The sequence below is a fragment of the Botryllus schlosseri genome, chromosome 5 (genome assembly GCF_051294905.1).
Source record: "Botryllus schlosseri isolate E-star chromosome 5, Bs_hap1, whole genome shotgun sequence".
NCBI classification, from domain to species: Eukaryota; Metazoa; Chordata; class Ascidiacea; order Stolidobranchia; family Styelidae; genus Botryllus; species Botryllus schlosseri.
In genome coordinates, this window is record NC_137240.1 from 27,710,915 (window position 1) to 27,736,976 (window position 26,062).

General features: G+C 39.2%; 1 protein-coding gene across 1 annotated transcript; it reads left to right on the forward strand.

Moving 5' to 3' along the window:
* The first annotated feature begins 357 nt into the window (after positions 1-357).
* Positions 358-25,843, forward strand: LOC145439902 (AFG1-like ATPase). The gene is made up of 11 exons (XM_080317565.1): positions 358-568; positions 624-703; positions 1,309-1,494; positions 3,923-4,079; positions 5,611-5,738; positions 6,519-6,618; positions 8,370-8,511; positions 15,603-15,780; positions 20,261-20,401; positions 24,315-24,440; positions 24,800-25,843. The coding sequence occupies exons 1-11, from the start codon at positions 433-435 to the stop codon at positions 24,941-24,943; spliced, it is 1,518 nt and encodes a 505-aa protein (XP_080173691.1). The 5' UTR covers positions 358-432; the 3' UTR covers positions 24,944-25,843.
* The last annotated feature ends 219 nt before the right edge of the window (positions 25,844-26,062 follow it).

Below are 26,062 nucleotides of genomic sequence, written 5' to 3' on the forward strand. Positions count from 1 at the left end.
CCAGGTGTCAAAGAAGGGGAAAAAGTATCAAGTACGATGTAAATGAACATGTGTGAAAGTGTCACCCTCAACGACCCTAATTTGACCAAAATATAGCAAATTTAAATTGCATGTGAAAATTTCTGACGTTTTTTCCGTTCAAGCGAGCACAAAAACAGCAATTTTTGAACGTCCACATCTTCGGCTGTACTTGACTGATTTTTATAAAATTTGTTTTTCTGAAATCAGAAAGAAAAGTTTTCCAGGCTTATCAATTTTCATGAAAATCTGAGATTGTGGGGGCACATTTTAAATTTTTCTGGAGCACCTGACATAATATTACCCGTATTGAACAAGTCAATATTGTGTCATTTTCAGCTTTCATGTTTTTGCAGTAGCAGAGCACATAGGATAAGGTAATGTTAGCGTTAGGATATGAACATATGAACGACAATGACATCTAGGGTTGTGTTGAGAGCGGGATATGCTGCTCGTGCCTCCTCTCTCTTTCCAATATCATATACTTTTGGTCACCGTGCTCAGAGCGGACTACTTTGTTACGCTTGTTTGCAAAGGAGACTTTATCAAGGTATGCAAATTTAGTATATCACCAAATTTCCAGACGACCAAAACTTGTATTTCAGAGAAATCGCATCCATCGTACGCATATGGACAAGTCAGACACGGTTCATCTTTCAAGAAAGTCAAGTTTCAAGAAATTCAGGTACACTTTTGCTAACTGTAGGCTTGATTCGGCAGAGGTTGGATAGGCTACATATCTGACTCTTGAAATGAAGCCTTTTTGTTCCACCTCATCTTGGATTGCGCTGCAAACCACAAAGGTGATCCAGTATCGAACCAAGTGTGATGCAATTATTTCATCATTTGAAGGATTCTTTTGAAAAAAGCACATTGTGCGCTTGATTGACTGTAACTGTAAACATCAGTGAAGGTGCCCTAGCATGTGATTGTTGCATCAGCCAATGAATGTAAAATCGAAACTCAAGATATGGAATGACTGGTGGGAATGGGGTCTTATTAGAAAAAAAAATCATGGAGTTGCCAGTCAAATTTGAAAAAATTACCTTTAATGAAGAAGTTTTCTACATTTCCACAGGATGGAAGAATTTTATTTGATGTGCAGCGTTTTTTAGCCAACCTAACAATTTTATCAAGTAGCCAGAAGAAAGTTATTTTTGAAGAGCGCCCGATTCTCAATGATGCATGCGGCTTTTTCCATGCAACCACGGGATATTATAAGTCGAAATTGGACTTAGAATCCCTTTATTTCTGAAATGATTCATGAAGAATATTGTTTCTGGGTTTCAGGAAGTCATCGAGGACAGGACGAAGGCCGGTGCCTCAGGTCCGAATGAAGTCTACAATGAGCTCATCAAAAAAGGGCTGATAACAAAAGACGATCGGCAGAGAAACATTATTACCTTGCTACAAAAACTATATGATGAAGTGGAAAACTACTCGATATCAACGGAGTCTAGTTCTTTTCTCTCGCAAGTAAGAATGTGTGATTGCCAGCAAAGTCTGCTTTTCAAAGAGTAAGTAATAAACTAACAAGACATGTACCAGACTGCACATCGGCAGTGTACAACCGTCCTCAAAAACTACTTCATTTTGATACATGTTATTCATATGGAGACCCGGACCAAGTTATCACCGATTCCTGCACTAATCAAGTAAAACTTATTCTGTATACTCCAGTGGAAGTACCGGTAGATCAGTTTTGAAGACTAGGCTTCTGAAATAAGTACGGTAGCTAATCTCGAAATTGTAGCTATAAATAATATTGATGGCTGCAACTACCTGCCAAACACACAACAACCTGCTAGCTACATTGGTGTGTCTGATAACGGTTTGAAATTCGATGAGTGATGTGTGGCATGGGATCAATAACTGTTACAGGGAAAGTACTAGCACCCAATAAGTAGGTGAGGATTGCAAGTGGAAAAACTTACATGAGCAGGCTACCTGAAAGGTCTTAGCGTGGTGGGCCTACTGACAATTGATGGCATTAATGCCCTATCCTGACTTAGACTGGCGGTATTTCCACTTAATAGCAATACCGTGCATGATTTTACTAGATGTAATCCTATCTCATTATTCTGGTAAATTGTACCTGCATAAGCATCATTTTGGCATCTTCCAAGCCGTTTTTATATTATCCACTATCAGGGGCGTATCCAGAGCGCGAAAAAGGGGGGGGTTTTGCATTACGAAATTGGCTATTATGACGTCATCATTAGGATCACTCGTCTCCACGCCATGGCGAATATTTACGATATTGTATAGTTTAATAATAAAAAGAGATTTGCGGTGAGTGGGAGATGTACGAATACGCTACAGACATTGCCTGAAAATCGCGTTTCTTTCACGGTATGATTGAAAGAAATTCGTAATTGCTCACATTTAGTCATGAGCCAGCAAACGCCGCCCGTCTCCAAGCGCCTAGTTCCGGCCAGAGATGAGCGATTTTGTTGGGTTTTGACGATATTATGCGCACGGTCGGTAGTATCGCAGCGGACGAACAAGCGCGGAATAAGGCGGTAGCATAAACGAGGGCGATCGCAATCGCCACAGAGAAGTGTGGTGTGAACAGTGTACGTCGTACACGAATGTGTGCTTTTCGATGGCTTTACTAGCCGTTCGGCCGAATGTGTAGTACGCGCGAAGGCAATTAGACCTTACTTGCAAGTACGCAAGTCAGTCAATTAATACAGAGTACACACTGGGATAATAACTTGATCGGCAGAGAAACTTGTCAGCCGATATAATTAGGTTAACTTTACTACTAGGCCAACTCAATTCTCCCGTTCAGCGACAACACAGGCCTGTATTTGGACGCCAGCAAGCCACCTAACAATCGGGAACGTGGATCGCTAGGCTTGTATTTTGAAATGTGAATGTCAATCGTAGACCATTTCTCGCCAATAATCGCGAAGACAATGTGGATTTGAGAATAGCATTGTCGTACTGGTGCCGCCGTGTCTGCGTCTCGCTGATCAATCAACACGCCGTGCAATTCTTAATTAGGATTTCAAGGCGAGCAGGTGCAGCGAATTCGCGGGCGATGTTGATTGCCGACAACTTCGTCTTTGCAATTACGTATCGCGTCGGCCAATTAGATTAGATTTTCCTAAAATGCGTCTCTCGTTTTAGCAAGGCGAGAGAGAAATCGAGGGAAGAAAGTTGATAACGTCAGCAACTACCGCTGAAATGCAGCTGAACAAGCGCAGAATTCGTATGGAATTAGCGAAATATAATGACCTATTTATCCTTTCGACTAATTCGGCGCATGATTCCAAGATTTGGTAGGGGTTTTAGTCCCCTTAAATAACATTAACACGTCATATTCGCCTTCTCATACGTAAAAACGAATATGTTAACTTAGTAAATTAGCAAATATTAGAGGCTATATTTTACATCAATTTTTAGGATTTTGAAAAGGGGGGGGGTTCCGACCCCCTAAAACCCCCCCCTGGATACGCCACTGTCCACTATACATTTATTGCATGACTTTGTTCAAATGTCCTCGTATCAATTGTATATCAGAGCAAAATCGATTACCTGAGTGATTTGATTCTGAATCGAGTATTAGGCTCCACTGACGTGCGTAACTTTGTACTGTCGGTAAATGCTTCGTATGCTGCGATACGACCAATCGATGTCTAAAGGCCTCAACAGTGGAAAATAGTATCGGATGCTTTTGATGAACTAACTCTAAGGGCTGTGTAAGTTCAAGACTTGAAAAACCATCTCTGACTACACGACTCGAGTCATTTGAATTCATACTAGAGGCAGATTCGGGTGCTTGTATCGTTTTGCTCAGCCATACTTGTTTTTGCTCTAATCTGCTTGAGGCTCGTTAAATTTGTTTGCCCTTATTCATTGAATCTGTCGAATGATTGCAGACTGTGTTTTTTCGAAGATATTCTCGTCGAAACCCAAGGTGCCGAGGGGCCTCTATCTCCACGGAGGGGTCGGCACGGGGAAGACCATGCTCATGGATTTGTTTTATCACTCTTGCGATATCGAAAGGAAGCAACGCGTTCATTTTCACTCCTTCATGCTCGATGTTCACGCAAGTATGTTACAGGATCATGGTATGGAATTTGGCATCGGAAGAGGTCGTTAAAGTAGTCAGCGTTGTTGGTTGCTGGTGGCAGTACAAGTAACAGTACATTTCTACTCAATGACAAGTAGAAGTAGCAATTCCAAGACGCGTCAAAATTGCTTCAAGCGGAAGTAGAAAATGAGAGGTATGAAATGTACTCAAGTAGTTTTTAAAAGTAGTCGGTTACTTTTAGCAGTCAATCCGAACAGGCTGCTTTTGAAATTTCGTTCGAGGCAAACATAAAATGATCAATTCGGTTCGGTTGCCGTAATACATGGGCCTTTTAACACGATTTTTATGACGATTTCGATTATGCAAGTGATAAAAACTTGCACCACAACTACTTTATACTTTGAAAATTCAAAATGTTGTAAGTAAGTAGTTTTGCCTGAATAACTGACATAGTAAAAGTGGAAATGGCGTGAGTAAAAGTATTATTTTTAAAATCAAACTCGAGACAAGTGTGATTAGCGATACCAGTACTTGACCTTTCTCACACTTGTATAAGAGCCTTGGTACAGGTTTTGATGTCCACGCCTGAGGAGTCACTGGTTGCAATCAAATAGTAGTTGAGATCAAAATGATGCAATCACATCACAACATAGGACCTACCATTGTTATATTTTTACATACTTTTATATACCAGTACTTCTACTTGAGTAGCAATTTCTGACGTTTCTACTTCTACTCGGTTACCAACAATGACCTGACACCCTCTGTAAAACAGAGGTTTGAAAGATTTGAACTTTTGCGTTATCTAATTTATTGTAGGCCGATCTATGTTATGTACGCTATGTCAGAACCACATTTCGTACAAATTCCTGGGTCACAATCCAGAAAACAATCGTACAATAAGTGTTACTGAATAATTAGTCTATTCGTTGCTTGATGGATTGTTTGCTTTGTTAGAAAACACAACAATGAACATAGGCTGAGAGCATTGATGAGGATTTTTGATTAAATGCACCTCGTGCAATCGAGCGCTCACATATTCATGAATCTGACTTTGGTGCACAGAGAGAGTTATAATTTACAGGTTTTCACAAACAGTTTTACATAACCCACGGTCGCTATCTACGCTCCCTACTTCTCTCAGCACCCTCGATCGCCCAATTTTTAGCTAGCGATCCTACGATGTCGTAAACTTTCTAGCGGCACTGTCGCCCACTTTTGGAACCACTGAATTGAAGGAAACTGGCGGTAATTTGGTTTGTGAAATATATCTATACTCTAATTTTAATCAAATTTCTGGATTTGCTGAAAATGGTACAGTAGAAGTGCATAGTGCGAAGCATCCAAGATAGGTGTACAGTACAGACATAGGATTTAATGTGAACTGAATTTGATTTTTGTTGTATTTCTTTCTAATTCGGAAATTTAATTTACCAGTTTTAGTGGATTCGGTAATTCTAATCTAATTTGAAAAAAAATGTAGCTATCATTCTAATTCTAATCAAGTTTAAACGAGCTGGAAATTTACTAGTTTACAACTCTGTCCACAGGAATCCACCGTCTGAAACAAATCATGCCGCCAAAACATTCAACAAAAGCAAAAAGCTACGATCCGATCAGCCCCGTTGCGAAAGAGATCAGCGAAGACACCTGGTTGTTATGTTTCGATGAATTTCAAGTTAGTCCGTTTTTTGATCGGATGGCCGATCGGATGGCTTACCAGTCAACTCGGCATTTGACAGCCCCTAATCCTAGCCTACTCTTACCCTAACATAACCCCCAACCCCTCAGGCCCTCACCCTAATCTTGACGTTACGCGGTTACGCTAAACCCGAATACATTGATACCTAGGCTACCGAGTGTGGTGATTTGGTTCTTTCTTGACCACTAGAGGGTGTTTGTGCTGATAGCTTTCTGATTACCTATACACCATGACTATTCATTTCAGTGTGTACTAGTGTGGTGTGGCATCGTTTCTGTTGGTTGTAATCAGATACACTAGCTTACTTTTATCTCAATGAAAGCCTAGGAACCGATCGTACTGAGTTTTATCAAAAGTTACAACACCAAGCGCTGAATACACCATGCCGAATTCCCCATATCCTGTATAGCACAATTCATGCTCCTATTCAGTGAAACACTCATTTTCGAGTTGATTAATACAATATTGACCCATCTCTTTCATAATGATAAAAGTTATTATATTTCTAATATCACTGAATGCTAAATTTAATATGCAAAATCCACCAAAAGATCAGCATTAGAATTCATGCCCCTATTTTGTGAAGCATCCATTTTTGAATATATTAATACAACAATGATTCATCTCTCTGCTGCTAGTAATAGTTACATTTCTTATGCCGAATTCACTGATAACCCATGAGATTGTATGTCGTGGGAATATGCGCGGGCCTCGTCACCAGTATTCTGCGAACCGCTACTTGAATTGATATTCTAGGTCACAGACATTGCCGACGCCATGATATTGAAGAGGCTCTTCACGGAACTTTTCAGAAACGGCGTTGTCATGGTGGCGACCAGTAATCGGCCTCCTGAAGGTTTGTATGTTAGAGTCTCTGACTTGCACCTGACGTGTTGCGAATGAATGATTTTCGTAACAGTTTTCTCATTTTCTTGCAATATTAACCCTTTGCGACCGGCGGACCAGTATACTGGTCCGCAATTGTTTAACACGGAGGAGTCGTTATTTATTCTAAGATAGCTCGGCCTGCATTACTTTCTAAACGGTAACAATCGATTTATATGGATAGTTATTATGAATACGCATACATAAGACCATGTACAACCTATTATATCAATGTATATCCTGATTGAAATGCAGATTGAACACGCAAAAACGTTTCCCGCAAAATTGAATTTCTAATGATGTTCGCGTGAATGAACGCCTGGAATATAAACCATTGTATCTTCCGTTCTAGACGTCATATAACCAATTACAGTTATCTTCTATGAATTGTTGTTGTTCATACTATTCAATGAAAGTCCTTATATCGAAGATGAGCACGTAGAGATGTTTCAAATCGACGTGAAAGAAAGCAATACCTTATTACGTGAAAATCATGGATGCGTAAGTTCATCCGACTCGTTGCGGCTTCAAACAGACGTACAATTGCTTCAGGCAATTGCAAATTGTACATATGGTTGGCCATTATCCTGGCATATTCATCAATATCTCTATCATGGGGTTTAGTATTGTATAACAAAGCCGACACCAGCCCTAACACTACACACGTGAGAGTTAGGCTATTTTGGTACCAGAGCCTGTAATAACAACATCATATAGAGGCAGTTATATATCGGTTTAGATGGCATACGAAGTTACTGTTGGCTTCTATGACTACTGTTGATCATACATGGAACACTAGCCGTGTAGAATACAGTTCAAATTGATGTAAAATAAAGCAATAATGTATCACATGAACTGACTTCTCGAGCGTATATGGGCACTGGGCAGTGTCGAATAAGCCAATATGTGTATACTTACGAATCCGTTATGCAGTTGCAAGTTACATATAACAAGCCACTGGGGTTGATACCACTTCAATAGCATGCAGATATATAAAATAGTTACTATGTTATGTAGAATTGGAAGTGAATTGCCTTCCACGAGATTACGCGATTACGTAATCGATTACTCATCGGCGGCGGCTGCGTGATCCGTGCTTATCATGTCTACCTTTCCAAGATCGTAGCGCTGGGCTATGAAGCGCTATAGTAGCGTGTAATGTCTCGTTGGAACGCAGAGATTCATGCGAAACGCAATCAGGTGGTCATATACCAAGAGAGGGCCTAAGTATGACGTCAGAAGATATAGAAGAACAAAATTGTATTTTATTTTCAAGAAATCGAGAACATTTTCTCGCACACCGCTATTCCCTCTGGCGTCTGAGCCGTAAGAGTATCTCAGACCGCTAGACGGCTACTTCAGGTTTACGGCAATATATTGGGCGTCGATTTAAACCATATGGATGACATTTTATTGTATTTTTTGTGGATGCAGTAAAATTTTGGTCAGTAGGCCGGCCGATTAGAAAGGGTTAAGTGTCCAAATATCGTTGCCCAACATTTGAGCATGTAACTTTAGAATCTGAATAAAACTGTCAATCCTGGGGCATAAAGTTGGATAAAAGTGTAGAATTATTCCAAGTCTTCTGGTGAACTTTATACTCCAGCAAAGTTGGTTACCACGAAAAACAGTTCTTAATTGACATTCTCCAGGTTAAGTTAACTTTATGTTCTCAGTCCCAGTACTAAGTGTCAGTCTCATAATATTGAGTCTCTCTTTCAGATTTGTACAAAGGAGGCCTGCAACGTTCCAATTTTGTGCCTTTTATTGACATATTGAAAGATCACTGTCGCTCGCACGCTATCGACTCCGATACAGATTATAGATTACTCGGGCCTCCTTCCGATGGAAAAGTTTATTTTCTGTGAGTCTGGAGTGGGCTTTTATGGTATTTTGAAAACAGGGCAGACGGGTAGAAATTATCTCGATTACTCTTCAGTCTTTACTACTACTCATTTATTTTGTTAAATTGCTAATCACTCAAGTTTATTTTTCTATTCAATCTATTTCAGAGGTCTCAAACACGCGGCCCTCGAGAGCATTTTGTGCGGCCCGCGAAGGCATTTTTCAATTTCAAGTATTCGACAATATATTCTTGTGTCATAGATCTTTTTTTTAGATTTAGGAACTTAAAGTTCACATAGAACTACTACAAAAACCTGAAATCTAAACAAACTTCACCATCACATCGCTTCCTAAAATCTACCATGCAGTGGAAGATCGCTATTACGTCCCATTTCAAGTTCATGATGACAAAATATGAACCGTCTGATGAATCGCAACTGAAAATTGTGATTTTGTTTGGTGCGACCTTTCGTCAAATTACTCGATTTTGGATTGACCGAGTGATAAACTAAAAATGACTCGAGTTGAGTAGGGTAGAACGTTAAAATCAGAGAAGGACTTTCGTCGCAGAATAGTGACTTGGCAATCCTACGGACGCAAAAATCTAGGAAGTTGTCGTGGGGAATAGTAATATATCAAAAGGCCGTAGCTTGCGTTGCGTAGGGTATATAGAATAAAGAAATCTAATCAGGTCTGTATGGGAACCATTGGCATTCTGTGGCCCCGTGACGTATATTTGGTTACATCCTGGATGTTGTTTGTTCTCTCTGTCCATGTTATTATCGGCGGCGAGTAAGGTAGTGGTACGCTCCACAGCTGTAACACCAATGGATTCTTGCGCGATTAGTCATTTCAATACCAGGGGTTCTTAACCAGGGGTTCTTAACCAGGGGTCCGTATCCCCTTCGGGGTACAAAGCACCATAGGGGGTACCAGATGCATTGTGGAAATTGGCCTATATGCTGTGGAATATTTTCTTGGCTAATTTATTCAACTAGAAAATAATCTTTGCGCTACGCGCGGTTTTGTGTGAATGGGCTTTGTGATTTTTATAGGTCCCATCAGAAATTGTGTTGAAAATCGACACGGGTCGCTGGAAATCTAATTGAAAGTACAAGGGGTACGATCGCTAAAACGGCTAAGAAACAATGCTATTACTATGGAACAATAATGATTATATTTAAGTTGTTATTGATCTGTTCCAATATTAATCGAAGAAAACCTAACGCTGGTTTAATTTGACTTTGGCAATGACAGTAACAATAGCCTATACTTATCACGAGTATATCAGAAACCCCGATTAGGCTACACCGCTCACATGATCTGATATCAGATCAATCTTTGGTGAATTCTAAAATATTCTACATGAAATTGTGCCATTTCAAAGGTCCAACAGCGGCAATATTACAACCCGACAGCTTTTACGATATCATCATGCGTCCTCTCGCGTGATGTCTTAACTCATTATTTCTAACAAATTATGCCCGGCACAAAAACTATTTTTTCAAATATTTGAAAATGTGATTTGTTCGTGCCAAGCGTGAATAGCATTTTCTCGATGGTTGTGGAATGCCTGTCTGCAAGGTGCCGTTAAATAAGGCCTATACTTGGATATTATAGATTGAATACCCATATTTATTGATGCTGCGGCCTGCTGATCATCACATATTAGGAAATTGGCCCGCGAGCACATTTGAGTTTAAGACCTCTGATCTAATCTGACCGAGCGAGATAGTGTAATGGTTATGCGTCCGGCTTCTCGAGCGGTAGGTCGTGGGTTCGATCCTCGGCCGGGTCATACCAAAGACTCGAAAATTGGTATCCGCAGCTATCCTGCTAGGCGCTCAGCAATCACGGATAGCATGGAGAAAAAAAAACGGGGGCGCAGACTAGATGACCTCATGGGGCCGTATCGCAACTCCGTCGTCAAAGCATCTCGATGGTGCAGGCGAAAAAGAATATCATATATCTCTCTCTCTAATTCATATGAGAATTTATCTTGATTTGCTAATCATTATAGCAGCGATTCCCAAACTGTGTGCCATGACGGTGATGACACACTGGGGTGCCTCCACAGATTCTCAGATGTGCCGCTAGTCTTTCCGAAATTTTGGAAAAACACTGAATAATATTGAATACATGGCATGCAGAGGCTATTAAAAACGGTCTAGCTTTTTCAGAAGGCTGATAAATTATAACATGTGACTATGTCCACGGAGCCATGGCATTGCCGATGAATAGGGAAACGTCCACATCATAATTGGGCGGCGACGTCTGGTTTGAATTCTTTTGCTTTCTTTCGAAGTTGAAATTGTGTCGTAAATCATGGGCACAATGTCTGGAATTGAACCTGACACTTCAACAATATTTCTGGTGATATGCTGTAAAATTTTGACTGAAATGAAAAAATGTAAGCTGGAGACACTCCTTAAAAAACAACGAAATGCGAGTATTTGTCAACAATAACATCGTTTCAGTCGAATATATGTTTTTATTAGCCTAAACAGACATAGCCATCGCATCATCATCTGAATAAATGTTTTAAGCTACTTTCTTGTAAGTGTGCCGCGAGCGTTATATAATTTTTCTAGTGTGCCACGAGCCGAAAAAGTTGAGAACCACTGCGGAAAAAACTACTATTGTTATACTATCACCATTGTGATAATGCATTTTCTGTTGAGAACTTGTTTTAACCCTATCGATTGTGTCTATTAGTCCTGTAGAATTTCTGGTCAACCTAGAAAAAATTCTTATAAAGACGTATTATATACTGTTGGAAAGATAATTTTATCAGTTTTTCAATGATGGGTTTTGTCATTTTTTTTACCTTGGGGAAAAAAAGTTATGGGGGTAAACGTGCTAGGGGGTAAAACACTATTTTGCCTAATATTTATATACAATTATAAGCTAAAATACGATACCTTCGTTAAGAGAATACAACACCATGAATTGAAATATGACTCTCAGCAAAGCATACTAACAATCGAACAGCAAAAAATGAAACATAACTTTGATAGGGGGTATTTATCATACGTTAAGGGGGCGAAAGTTGACCGAGACGGAGATAACACTGGATTACAAATTTCGTCAAATTGCGTCAAAAATTTTAATGATTGATTTTAGGCTAATTTATGGTTGCTGAATTCGATTCTGCGCTATAATAATGTCTCCATCACGTCAGATTTTTTCCGTATTAAATTTTGTCATTTTCATAAATTAATCAAATTTCAGCTTTCGTTAGTGACATCAGGGTTAGCGTACAATAGCAACAGATCAAATATTGTTATTGAAATCATCTATCATGAAACCTGGGTTGTTGTAATACAGAATGAGTGAGTTTTCGGTGAACTTAAATACAGTGATTATCTATCATCGTTCAATCAGAAGTTCTTTTCGATCCATAAAATTACAATGGTCAACAAATTCAAAAAAACACACCAAATTCCATACTGGAACAGAGCCAGAGATGTTTTAAATGGGTGTCGAGGCTTTTTGTTTGTGTTTTGCAATATTAAACGCCAGTTCTATTTACAAAAATCTTAACATTTTTGGCGGTTTCTGATTTGCCGCAATATTTTACTATGAACTTGAGCAGTGGTTCTCAACCTTTTTGTATTCGCAGACCCTTTTTGGACCATCACGGACCCCCAGCATTCTATTTATGTAGAAATTGGGTTGACTTTTATTATTTCAAAGCTGCAACTGCATTTTTTGAAATACGTGGTCGTGTCTTTTCTGCGCCTTCGATTTGATATCAACGAGTGCTGAAAATCCATTTAGACAAAGAAAGATGGTGGCGAATGTAATATTAAGGCACAACGCTACCGGGGACACATTTGGGTATGGTCGCAACAATGATGACGCCAAAATTGACAAACAATTTTTTTATTGAACATATAACTTCAGGCCTGTTAATTTATATCTAGCAGCTCATCTTGAAGTTATTAGGGAAAATGGTTATATAGGCCTATATCACAGAAGAAAACGGATTTTTGCGAACATTTTGAAGTCTGCGTGATTGACTTTACTAATCCAACCATTTATTTTTTAGGCAATGCACAACAATACATCTCTATACAGCCAAATATTTGTATCAGTGGGCTATTGGCAATTTAGCAACTAAAATGAGTCCACACAGCAGGATATTCCATCTCAGGCGGCTATCCTGTTGATGTGAGTTCAACTGTAATGAAGCAAAACTGCCACGTGATTTTCCTAATTTGAAAAATATAAATTAGGTAATCAACTATTTTGTAAGTTTAGAGGCTTCGCGGACCCCGACCCTCGGTTGAGAACCACCGAACTAGATTTTGTAGAAGTGATTGGCGTTGCTACTCAAGTAACTTCCTATATTTTCTACTCAATTAACAGTATAAGTAGTAATTTCTAAGACATGTGAAAACTACTTCATGTGGCAGAAATAACTAAGTATATTTGGTCGGGGGGAGGGTGGTCGCATACTTTCGAAATTTAGTCGGAGGTGGCTACATACGAAATCGCAACATATATCTTGTCGGCTAACGCAAAATGTTTATAATGACACAATACCCATTGGTAGAATATTCGAAAATATATTCAGTTACCGTGCTTTAGGGGCTGTTAAGGCTACTACATTTATGAAATCATATACAGCCAACATCGTTGCGGAGCGGACCTTTGTTTGGAATACACTCATGTTAAAATTAATTACTGGGTGCAGTACCAAATCCAAGGTGGGCAGATATCTCCATGACATTCCCAGCTGATTTACTAGTCACACAGAGCACTAAAACAAAACCCAATACAAATAATTTCCCGTATTGCCAATCACAGATGGGAATTCGGATTGCGTACATCTGATTCGAAGCACATGGTGTGAACCCTTCTCCGATGGCTGATATAACAACCTTGATTTAACCCAAATATACCGCATGCAATTAATATATATATGGGATTGAGGCGCAAAATATTTCCAATAGTAAAATCACAACTAGAAAACAGCGACCGGACTTTGACCTCTAACCAGGACCGTAACTGCCGCACCCCAAATCGTCCAATTGGGGATCCCAAGCTCGAAAAGGGCCCGAAATTATGTCGGTGAATGAACATAAATTATTTATAGGCCTACATCACTTATTGACAATTTAGGCAACTCATTTCAATTTTTTTCGCGCTGGACGCGATTTCATGTTGCCAAATTTTTTAATATTGAGTACCCTTCCCCCACGAAAAAAGCATGATTTATAGAAAATAAAAATAGGCATTTCGGCATCGACCATTACCACGCCGCGATGCACGAAAACATACGAAGTATTTGCCAATATGGTTCTCCGAAAAGTGTGCCAATAGGTCGCCTGCGAGAAAACCTTGACCGTGGCAATCTGAACCCCACAGGTCAAATAACATTTCTCAGAGAAAAACTATTTGCCAGTTAAGAAATACCAATTCTCGATAAAGCCACCACAAACGTTTCTTGGATCTTGCATGGTTTCTCAATAAATTACGGCATGTTTTGTGGATATGGCCATTTTCCTAATTTTCTGATAAGTTGCGATCAGCGTTTCACAATCCAGTCTCAAAGCATGACCAATTATAGTGTGCAAAGTAGGGTTTCATTTAAAACAAACGGTGTTTTAAAATACTTTGTTAAAACATATTTTAAACAAAAGCCTTGGGAAAAAAAAACAAAATTGTATTTTTTCAAGTTGTAAAATTATACCATAATTGTGTAAATACTTACCAAAAACATCTTGTATGAACACACGGACAATTACCACCCAATTTAGCCGATGCATATCGTTATGGGATGGTTGGAACCCTCAAAATAGTCGGTTCAACAGTTGCAGTACATATATTTTGTCAAAGGGGCTATATTTACCCTATATTTTTAATGGTCAATTTCAATCCATTATGACGTCACAATTGAATATTCGTGACGTCGTGGCTTAAAAACAAAAACTAAAAACAATAAAAAACATGTTTTAAATTAGGGCCTTGTTTTAAACATGTTTGTTTTTAATTGATTTTTGTTTTAAATGCAACCCTAGTCTAAAGGATGTGTAGTACTATGACTCTCGCAGAAATAAGCTCCAACATGACACAGTGAATCCCCGGTCCAATAGCCTTTTCTACACTTAACACAAATTGCTGTTTCTTTTTGACTAAGCACTATTTAAAAAAACAAGCAGGGTAAATGGAACAAACCATAGTAAGTAAACAAGAACATAATGAAGTTATTACGAACAACGACAGCTCAACTGGGCCCCCCTCCCCCAACGCCCCCCTCCCCCGCCTTGCTAACTCTTTCTCCCTGAAACAGATATATCATTCTACTGTCATTTTCATTGATAGCTTCTGCATCTATATCCTGCTCTTCTGTTGATAATTCATTACTTTCTAGCCTTTTGTTCATGTTTATGTCAATTTTTTCCCTAATTTCAATTTCTACCCCTTCGCACGTTTTTGATCATAACTTTTTTCCCTCAACGTAAAAAAAATGACAAAACCTATCATTGAAAAGCTGATAAAATTACCTTTCCAACGGTATATCATACGTCTTTATAAGAATTACCACAATGAAGTTATTACGAACAACGACAGCTCAACTGGGCCCCCCTCCCCCAACGCCCCCCACCCCGTCTTGCTCACTCTTTCTCCCTGAAACAGATATATCATTCTACTGTCATTTTCATTTATAGCTTCTGCATCTATATCCTGCTCTTCTGTTGATAATTCATTAGTTTCTAGCCTTCTGTTCATATGTTTATGTCAATTTTTCCCCTAATTTCAATTTCTACCCCTTCGCACGTTTTTGGTCATAACTTTTTTTCCCCAAAGTGAAAAAAATGACAAAACCTATCATTGAAAAGCTGATAAAATTACCTTTCCAACGGTATATCATACGTCTTTATAAGAATTTTTTCTAGGTTGACCCATTTTTAGACCAAATTCTACAGTACTATATATGGAATGCCTAGTTTCGCTAGAATTGCATATAAATCTCTGCGTTTATATTTGACATTTCACAACTGTATCATTGCGGTGAATTTGTTGTTTAAGCTGATCAAATCACCACAATTTCGTTCCCAACTCGAGAAGTTGCGTATTCTGTATTATTCTCCCTCTTTTCAGGTCTTCTGAGCCATATACGAGTCAAGAATTGGATGAAATTTTCAAGTATCACGTTTCCCTGAAAAAATCTACCTCGGAAACCGGCGAACGCATCCTGCGATTTCTCGGCAGAGAATTAGTGGTTCCAAAATCAAACGGTGCCATTGCAGATTTTACGTTTGAAGACATCTGCACAAAGGTAGGCCTACTGCTTTCTGGATATGGCAACAGAATTCGTGGGCCGGTGCGCAACGAATCTAGTCCACAATCCTAGTCGGTGATTGGTTGTAATGATTGGAGCCTAGTTGTGAAAAGTTTGAAGAATTATGCATGCGGGGAGGAGAGGAAAATCTCGCTTCTGCATTTCTTTATTTGTATGGGAAACATGCAAATGAAGAATTTTTGACTGCAAAGTGTCTGGAATTACTCCTCAATCAGTTTATAGATAATTGTTTTAATTAATATACATTTTGCGTATTCAGTTATGTTTTTTTTTGACTGAATGAGTGGTGACTGGTGAGGCACTACCTCCTCTGTAGGTTATCAAGCGTAATGATAGCTCCGCTCTTGACCAGGGCAAAATCTAGTATTAGGCTGAAATGATACGCTCCTTGCCAATAAGAGTTTTTCAACACAGAAAGCTTGGAACCTCGATTGGTCATACCACAGCATTCAAATAAGTATTGCAGAGCTACCTGCGATAATGGAAACGACATGTCTGTTACATCGCGATCAACCCACAACTTTGCCACAGAGTCAAATGAAGTAGGTATGGTCGAGACAATGACAAATCTTCTTCATGTGATGTAGAACTGGCATTATTTCGTTTGTGGTCGCGTAATAGGCAGGCTACCTACCGTAAACCGGGGTAACATTGGACAATTCTCAACAATTCCGCTTTGTATCTTGGAAATGCTAGGGTGTAGGGGAGACAAGTTTTGTGTTTTTTTGGAGTCATGGAGCAAAGATTAGAATTAACTAATCCAAAATCTTCATGGTCATAAATAAGTACCTTATTTTTGTAAATTATCCGTGTCCAAAGTTACCCCTGCATGTGGGGTAACTTAGGACAATGTAGTTTTTTGTATGCCTTTACCCTCTATTGTTTATGAAACCTCGTAAATGAGGCTTATTTGGTAAGAGTTGATGAGTGCAGTGACTAAAACTGAAACAAAATAGTATATGTCTGGCCTATTGCATAATTTTTACCTAATCCCCCCCCCCCCCCAAAAAAAAAAAATTAGGTAGTTTATGAAGGCTAATGCCCCCTTATTCATCCCTTTACTCAATATTCCCTCATGCCTTCACCAATTGGGACTTATAATAACGTATGGTGACAATGGGGTATCCCACTGGCAGTGTCAGCAATCGACAGCAAACATTAAGTATGTTAGCGTGATTTATTGCCGATTTTGAATATATTACTGTTCTAGAAAAGATATATTTTCCCTTTCCTATGTCCTCTGATGGATATATTTGTCGTAATTTACGATATCCCATATTCAGCAGGCGCATCTTTAGGAGTATGTGATAAGTTTTTCAAGTAGCTTACACCCGATTATAATCTCTCAGCTCATTGCCTACCCATTTTTTCATATTTTGGCAAACTCTTACTTTATTAACCTTCTCATTCCATTTTAAGAAGCCATCAGGCCGGCCATAAGGAATATAGTTGACGATACCCTTTGACACAGATGAAGCAGCCACTTTCCAGAGCTCTAAATATCACATTTTTCACTGTCCAAAGTTGCCCCGTTCTGATAAAATTTGACGGGGTAACTTTGGACATCACATTTTCTTGTATTGATCTAATAGGGTGGAGTGAAAAATGGAAAATTTTGAATTTCAAAACGGACACTTGATATGTGGTGCCAAATTTAAAAAAAATAATTTCTATAATAATTTTGGGCTCGGGCACCCTCTAGTGGTCGTGCAATTGCACCGAACGAGCCAAAAATAGCCAATTTCGCTATATATTGATTACCGCTAATGCTAGAAAGCTGGGTTTGGGCTTAAAAGATGCGGAAGCAACAAGTTTCTATCTCACTTCCATTGAACTTTTGTCTTAAAAATGAACAGAAAAAAAGTTACAAGCAAATTATTGATTTTTAGGCTGTTTTTAGGTAAAATTAGGCACTGGCTATGATGCCAAAAGCTTGTAGTGATTGATCTTATATGACTGACAACTCCATATTAAAAGCACATAAATTGCAAATTCATATTGAATACACAAAAACATCAACTCTATATCGAAAAAAGATATATTACGAATATGGATTCACTACCAGAGTATTAGTATGCACAAACTTTGAAATCTTGTTTCGTAATAAAGGATTTCATCTTCTTTCCAGATTTCAGTCTTTGTGTGTTGAGGCCATCTCTACGTTCAAATCTCGACACATGGGCAATGGCCATATGCTTCGGTCACCACTTTGACGTCTCTTTCCACTGCCTGGTTGTGCCAAGGATGATTGATCCTTAATGGTGATGACCTTAGATTTTCCAGCTCAAGATATGAAAAGCTTTTGATTGTTGATGGATATTCCGCATCCTTTAGATGCAAGTTGACAATTTGGTGGTGTGACTTGGCCTTGATGTTTATAACTGGGATTTTGAACAATCTGATTCTAGTGTCAACGCTGTTTTTAGGTTTCGGTTCATTAACATATCCTCCTTCTAAGTCGCCAATTGGAATCTGATATTCTGTTAGATCTGCTCATAGTTATAGACTTGCAAGTTTTCTGAGGCCTTCATCATCATCACTGAGCATTCCCAGATGTGCAAAACATGCCTTTTGTTGTAGCAAAGATAGTGCAAGGTTACGAATTGTGTATTAGAAAGCTTTTGTAACATGGGAAACTATGTTGCAGAAGTTTTTAGCACCATCAACAATGGAATTGTGCCTTTTTATTTCAAACCATGACGGAAAATAAACCTCAATGCAGAATTGAGCAAGATAGTTCAGATTGCTTGATGGATGACTTTGCATGGAGTTTTATTTTCCGTCATGGTTTGAAATAAAAAGGCACAATTCCATTGTTGATGGTGCTAAAAACTTGTGCAACATAGTTTCCCATATTACAAAGCTTTCTGATACACGAATTCGCAACCTTGCACTACCTTTGCTACAAGGAAAAGCATATTTTGCACATCCGGATAATGTCTTTTGGGAATGCTCGGTGATGATGACTAAGCCCTCGAAAGACTTGCAAGATTACAACTATGAGCAGATCAAACAGAATACCAGATCCCAATTAGCGACTTTGAAGGAGGGTATGTTAATGAAACGAAACATAAAAACAACGTTGACACTAGAATCAGATTGTTTAAAATCCCAATTATAAACATCAAGGCCAAATCATAGCACTAAATTGTCAACTTGAATCTAAATGATATGGAACAGCCACCAGCAATCAAAAACTCACCATATCTCGAGATGGAAAATCTAAGGTCATCTCCTCAAACATCCTTGGCACAACCAGGCGGTGGAAAGAGACGTATAAGTGGTGACCAAAGCATCTGCCCATGTGTCGGGATTTAAACGTAGGGATTTAAACGTAGAGATGACTTAATCAGAGCAAAACTGAAGTCTCAAAAACAGATAAAATCTTTTCAAAGTTTGTGCAGACTAATACTCTGGTAGTGAAATCATCTTCGAAATATATCTATTTTCAATATGGAATTGATGGTTTTGTGTTTTCAATATGAATTAGCAATTTATGTGTTTCCAATATGGAGTTGTCAGTCATAAGATCGATCACTACACGCTTTTGGCCTCGTACCCTGCTTCAGTGCCTAATTTTACAGAAAAATGGTCTAAAAATCAATAATTTGCTCGTAACTTTTTTTCTGTTCATTTTTAAGACAAAGTTCTGTGGAAGTGAGATAGAAACTTGTTGCTTCCGCATCTTTTGAGCCCAAAATCAGCTTTCTAGCGGAAGCGGTCATCAATATATAGCGAAATTAGCTATTTTCAGCTCGTTCGGTGCAATTGCACGACCACTAGAGGGTGCACGAGCCCAAAATTATTATAGAAATTCTTTTTTTTCAATTTGGCACCACATATCAAGTGTCCGTTTTGAAATTCAAAATTTTCCATTTTTCACTCCACCCTATTGATCTAAGGGTGAGCCCACTGAGATTTTGGCCATGGATTAAGACTACTTAGAGGTATCTGCTGCCAAGTTTTGAATCTATGAATCACATGCTATCTATGTTTGGCTGTAAGAAGTTTATTGGCCATCAATTTTGACGAAATTGACCCCCTCCATTAATTTATCGATGTTGGGTCAAGTTTATCTGGTAGTGAAATGAATCCACCTTTTATAGACACTACTTGTAGTACTGTTGCCTCATGAAAAAGAATTAGGACATCAAGCGGTAACCCTTTTTCATCAATAACCATTTAAATCTTTTACTGCTTAGTGTCCAAAGTTACCCTTAAGTCCAAAATTACCCCGGTTTACGGGGGTATTTGATTTTCCGTGTCATCCATACTTCTATAATGTCATAATGAGTGACACGAAATAATCGACTCGAAGTATACTCCTGGCCTCGGAATCCCTTCATTCAGGCACTCTCTTTTGCCCAGCACTCGGCGTCCCCTCTGCTGGTCAGCAATGTCCAAACTATCTGTTTGCAAAGTCGATTGTCGCCGCATGCACTTCTGTTGTTTTCAGCCGCTCGGCACCGCCGATTATATCGAACTGGCGAAGAATTACGATGTGGTGATTATTCGCGATCTGCCGTATTTGAACATTTTCCGCAAGCAAGAAGCCAGGAGACTTATTAATCTGATCGATACGTTCTACGATTGCAAAGTGAGATTGAAACTGTTGTTGCCAGATTTCGTTGAATTAATGTTTTTTCATGTAAAAATTTGTTCATTTTTAAGTCGAGAACGTTTTTTCAGGCTAAACTACTTTGTAAGGACAGACAGTTCCAACCAAAAATGAAGATAACTGCTTCAATTCGAACATTATGTGTGGAAACAGCTAATTTACATACATGAGGGCAAAATTTTGTCAAAATATAGTTTTTTAAGGTAAAAAATGTCAAAATTTTGATTTTTTCAGGTCAAAAAACAGTCGTCCTAATCAGAAGAACTACGTGAAATTGCCACTCTATTGCAGTAACTGAATCTGTTTTCAAAGATTTGTAGTGTCATTGGTCAAGGGTCATTTTACGTCAACCACGTAGACGCATCTTGCAATTTCTTAGGTAGCCACTTCCCCGCGACGCAATCTGCTTTACTAACTACTTGCTTGCATTCTCTTCTTACCTTTTATTTTCAACGCAACTTGAAATAGTTTTATCAAGTCCTACATGATATAAGTTTGCACCACTTTTACGAGTGAAATCGTCATAAAAAGCGTGTGAAATAGCCATTGTATCACGATAACTGAATCTATTTTTGATTATTATTGTCTTCATTTGTAGAGTCAGTCACATAACCTTCGGTGCGAAAACACTTCCACAGGTGGTCAAAGTAGTCAAGAAGGTTACTCAAGCAGAATTAGAACTAGTGACGCTAAAACAGTGATTCCCAACCTTTTTCCACCCACGTACCATTTTGAGGTTTTATGCAGTGCTCGCGTACCACCTATATAAGTTACGCGCGTTTCCACCATTTATGACGTCATACTCACGTATTTGACCTATGCGAGGTGTAATAACAAATTTTATTAAACTAGGCCAGAGATTTCAAACATACGGCCCGTGGGCCGGATCCGGCCCGCCAGACGATTTTTTCCGGCCCGCATAGCAATTCTGAGTACATTGAAAAAAGATTATATTATCCATCACAACCACAGTAATAAACCAAAATACAAAGTCCGCGTTGACAGTTAAATATCTTGTATTCACCACAACGCATGCGCAGGGATAACGCCAGATTATGACTAAAGCAGGGGTGGCCAACCTTTTTGCCATTCACATTTCGATTACTCGTGTAGCCTACGGCCGCATTCCAGGGCATAGTCGTAATGAGCGAGCTGGTCGCCAAATACCCAGGTTAAAGTGTCTTTATCCATTTCTGGTAAACTCCGGACTAATCTATTTCATGGTAGGCTTACTATGCGCACCAAAATCGCGAGTGGTCACTGGTAATGTTAAGGAAGGAAGTGCTCACTGCTCAAAGTCGTCATAAATTATGATGCATCTTCGGGTGGGCCAATTGGTATTAGTAACTCTGTAGCAAGCTTTTACTTTTTGACCTATCAGGATTGTTAGTATAGTGAGGAGCACACGATTCCGAGCTGATATTTCCATGTGAGGCGCATCATTTTCCATTGATGTTCGCATCTTTATTGTGGGGCTCTCAAATCGAAAAATGTAGTCGCATTGAATCGCGCGCAGCACGAAAAAAATTTAAGATTAATTAAAATCTTTCAAGAAATCGGGAGTCAATTCGTAAATTCGAATTGCATGTCGACGGCCGCCAACACATACTAATTGAATTGCGTGTCTACGGTCGCACAAATTCCCTCTTACGGTCTCAGGTTGGCCACCCCGAGAACACTGAAATATGTCTACCGGTAATGCCATTGTATTCAACCGGACAAACATCGTATTTTCGCCAATTTCATTGCTCGCAAATAATGGTGTTGCGACTAGCTAGAATGAAACCCCTACGATCCGTGTATTATCTATATATGCTTGATAATAAAGTATTCCAGCGAGAAGCAATAGCACGAGGCGACATTTTGGATTCCGTTGACTGGTCCGACCCGCGAGCGAGTTCATGACTTCGATCCCGCCCGCGATGCAATTTGAGTTTGACACCCCTGAACTAGGCATTATCACCCAGGGTTGATGAGATGTATGGAATTGTTTTTTCACCACCAGTCACAAGAAGAACAACATAATGAAATAACAACACACATTCAAAAGTCAATTTATTTAATGCGATGGCTGCATTTGTTTCTTTTCCACTAGCTTGTCGATACGTGGTATACGTTTGCTTACAGCGCATCGAAAGTAATATATGGGCGCAACAAGTCGGTTTCATTTCTTCGACTTGATAGTCATCAGGGATGAAAATCCTTGCTCGCATTCCCACGTATAAGGAAAAATTAGCAGCTGATGCGGAATAACGTGAAACGATGGCTTCAAAAAACTCAAAATCAATCTCACATGTACTAGTAACTCCCTTCGGTCGAAAAAAAACAGAATCTACTCGCGTACCACCTGGAAGACCTTCGCGTACCACTGGTGGTACGCGTACCACAGGTTGGGAACCACTGCGCTAAAATCTACTCAAGTATGAGTAGACGTCTTTTTAAAAGCAACCTAAAACTACTTGAAGTAGAAGTAGAATTTCCAGGCTTAAAATATACTCAAGTAAGTAAGTAGTTTTGAAAACGGTCATAATACGTTCGCGTGGACGTCTGCAAACTGAGCTATACGGAGGAGGTGCAGAGTGTTTGATTCATATTCATGCATCACATGAAGTATCAATTTCCGAGAGCATAAGCATTCGTCAGCATCGTGGGAGGCAAATGATAGTACCGCTATGGACACTAATCTTTGTTTATCTGTACACCCCGGTTTAGAAAACGTCATGGTGCGGTGCCCTCTCCCATATTATAAGGCACGTAGTTTGGTCGAAGAGTAATACCAAGATACAGTGTTATCACTTTGCCACATTAGTTAGTAAAAAATATGTCGGATCGTAAAAATGCCATACCATGGTGTAATTTTATTTTCTGAAAACAAAGGCATTATTGCTTTTAAACATGTAGGAACTGAATCTAATTAGAACCTATACTAATGATACTGCAGATTAAACGAGAAATCAAACGCTACTTCTGAAAAGCGGAAAATGTGTTATATGTCTTCTGTCCAGATAGCTTCAACCATGGTCTGCTAAAACAGGTCTCGTGCTCAAAAAGTCAAAGACTAATTCTCCAGATTAGGACACGCCATGCTGGGCTGCTAGATTACGATATAAGGTAATGCTAGATTGTGAAACTACTAACTGCAAACGTTATGATGGGCCATATTTACTGTGATGGACTATTTCATATTGGCGACAATGCGGTGTGAGTAAAGGGAGCACCGCTACCTAAATTATAACCTATTCACCAGTACTTTCGTGAAAACATACTTGTCTCTCCATATCTACTTTGTGCGAAGCGCGATGAAAATTCTTGGCTTTACTCAATTTTTATGACAATTAAATGTTGGTACTACATGAGAACAGCCCCGAAATTCCTCAGTCTCACTTACGAATTGAAGGATTATATCACTTCTACTTGACACACTGGGAATAGAGAAAAGTAAGTAAATTGATCACAAAATATTAAGAAGTAGAAATAGCGAAAATGAGATTTGCTTGAGTAAGTACCACTAGTGAAAAACTACTTGAATACTTCGAATAAGTAAAAGTACTTTGTTACTGGCCACCTCTGGACACTTCTCGCTATTCCAAAAGCAGCCTCCTTAGATTAACGGCTAAACGTACGTGGCCTACTTTCTCGCAAACTTCTCAGACCTTTCCTATTCTGTTTAAACTGGAAGCAGTTTAGATATGTCTTGGAAATGGGTAGCCTACTTCTACAATAACAAGTTAGCAACGCTGACTACGTTGACCTCCTTTGGGCTAACCAAAATCGCAGCAGGGTCATAGTCTCCCTCAATAGCGACATACTCTTGTTGTAGTCGTAACGTTAATTCTGATTTTACCACTTATTTGTAGCTATGTTGCCGGAATATTTTGTGCACTTTCCTTAGGTGGGTCTGGTCTTGTCCGGGGCCGCAGCAGATCCGGCCAATATCTTTATACAAGCGACGGAAGAGGAAAAAAGAGAAGCGATGGTGCAGAACACGATGATTCTCGACGACCTCTCCATTAAGCAGGTATTGTACGTTGAGCCTTGTGTCCTCGTAAGTGACCTTCGTGCTGGGTATAATACCAACCCGTTAAGTCGATCAGATGAAGGTGTTTACTGACAAGCTGTGTCGCCATGAAGTAATCCTTCGATAGAAGCCACGAGTCATGGTATAGAATTTTGGCCGAGTACATGTACTCGTAATCAGAACTGGTTCCATTCTCGAAAAAATCATCCGTCACTACTCGACTCATTAGAATGAATTTTCGATTCAGATTCGAGTATTTGAATCATTGTGCTAAGCCCTAGACATTTTGCAAACTCTCCCCTTACGGTACGAGTATTTTGTTGTCGAGAATATACTGCAACAATTACGCCTCCTTCCAGGACGCTAAGAGCACGGACCTAAACGTATTCTCTGGAGAGGAAGAACAGTTTGCGTTTCAAAGGGCCGTCTCCAGATTAAAGGAAATGCAATCGAAAGCTTACTGGGAAGAACATTATCAAATTCGAGCTAACGATAGCAAATAACGACCATTTTCGATGATGGTCTATTAGATAATGATAAGATTCGTCCGTAATCATTGCTATTTTAGAAATTCTATCTCGGAAGTAATATATGATTTGAACAAATCAGTGAGTTCCATAGATGTTCGTTTCTTTGATATTGATTGTTTCGAGACATTTGCAAATTATTCTGCTTGTACATGTACGTACAATTCCTGTATCAGCGTTCTTACGAAACGGTAGATAAATTGTCATCGGGACTCAGGAGATACTTTCCTCTTTTGAAAACAAATTTCATTAAAAATTCGAGTGAGATACATAACATCAAGATCACAATTCAAGAATATGAAAAACGTGATAATCAAAAACTGCACAATTATAAACAGACATAGTCCTGCAATATATGCATCCAAACAAACGTAGCAAGCAAGGTTGTTCGAAACATTGTAGGTGTGGGGCAGTGGCGGGCAACATACGCCCAGCGACGGGATTTTGAGCGACCCGCAGATAGTTTCTATGCTGAAACTGAAACAATAATCTGAAAGCCTTTACAACCATTATGCGTCCCGGAATGAATCCAAGTTTGCCAGCCTGTTACGGTTGGGTTCGCATACACTCTGCGAGCAAACATTTACGACCATGAATATGAAAAAGACAAGGCTGCGTTCCAATATAACTGATGCTCATGTGCACTGTGCAGTCTTTACTACGGGTTTTTACATCCGACGTGCATCCAAAGTTCAGAGAACTTGTTGAAACTATCATCTACCAAACATGTCTGATTGACTTCAACAGCTATTTACGTAGCCTACAGTAGGGTAATAATATCATTAAATACGGTTTTGGTCTCTGCTTTAAATTCACAGTTTACACTAAATACTGTGCATTCCTTGAGGTGGAATAAATACACGATTAATGTGTCGATTCTGTATTCCGTTCGCCGAGCACTTCATTTTCCGGTATCAAGCCCGCTCCTGGCGTAGGGAGATGTGGTTCTGATTAGGGTTACTATACGTTCTCTTTTAAGGGGATTTGTCCTCTTTTTTGAAAGTGTCCTCGGAGGACGCCAAAATGTCCTTTTTATGAGAATTTTGGGTTAATATAGGGTAAAATTCGAGTGAGATACAGTAAATCAGCACTGAA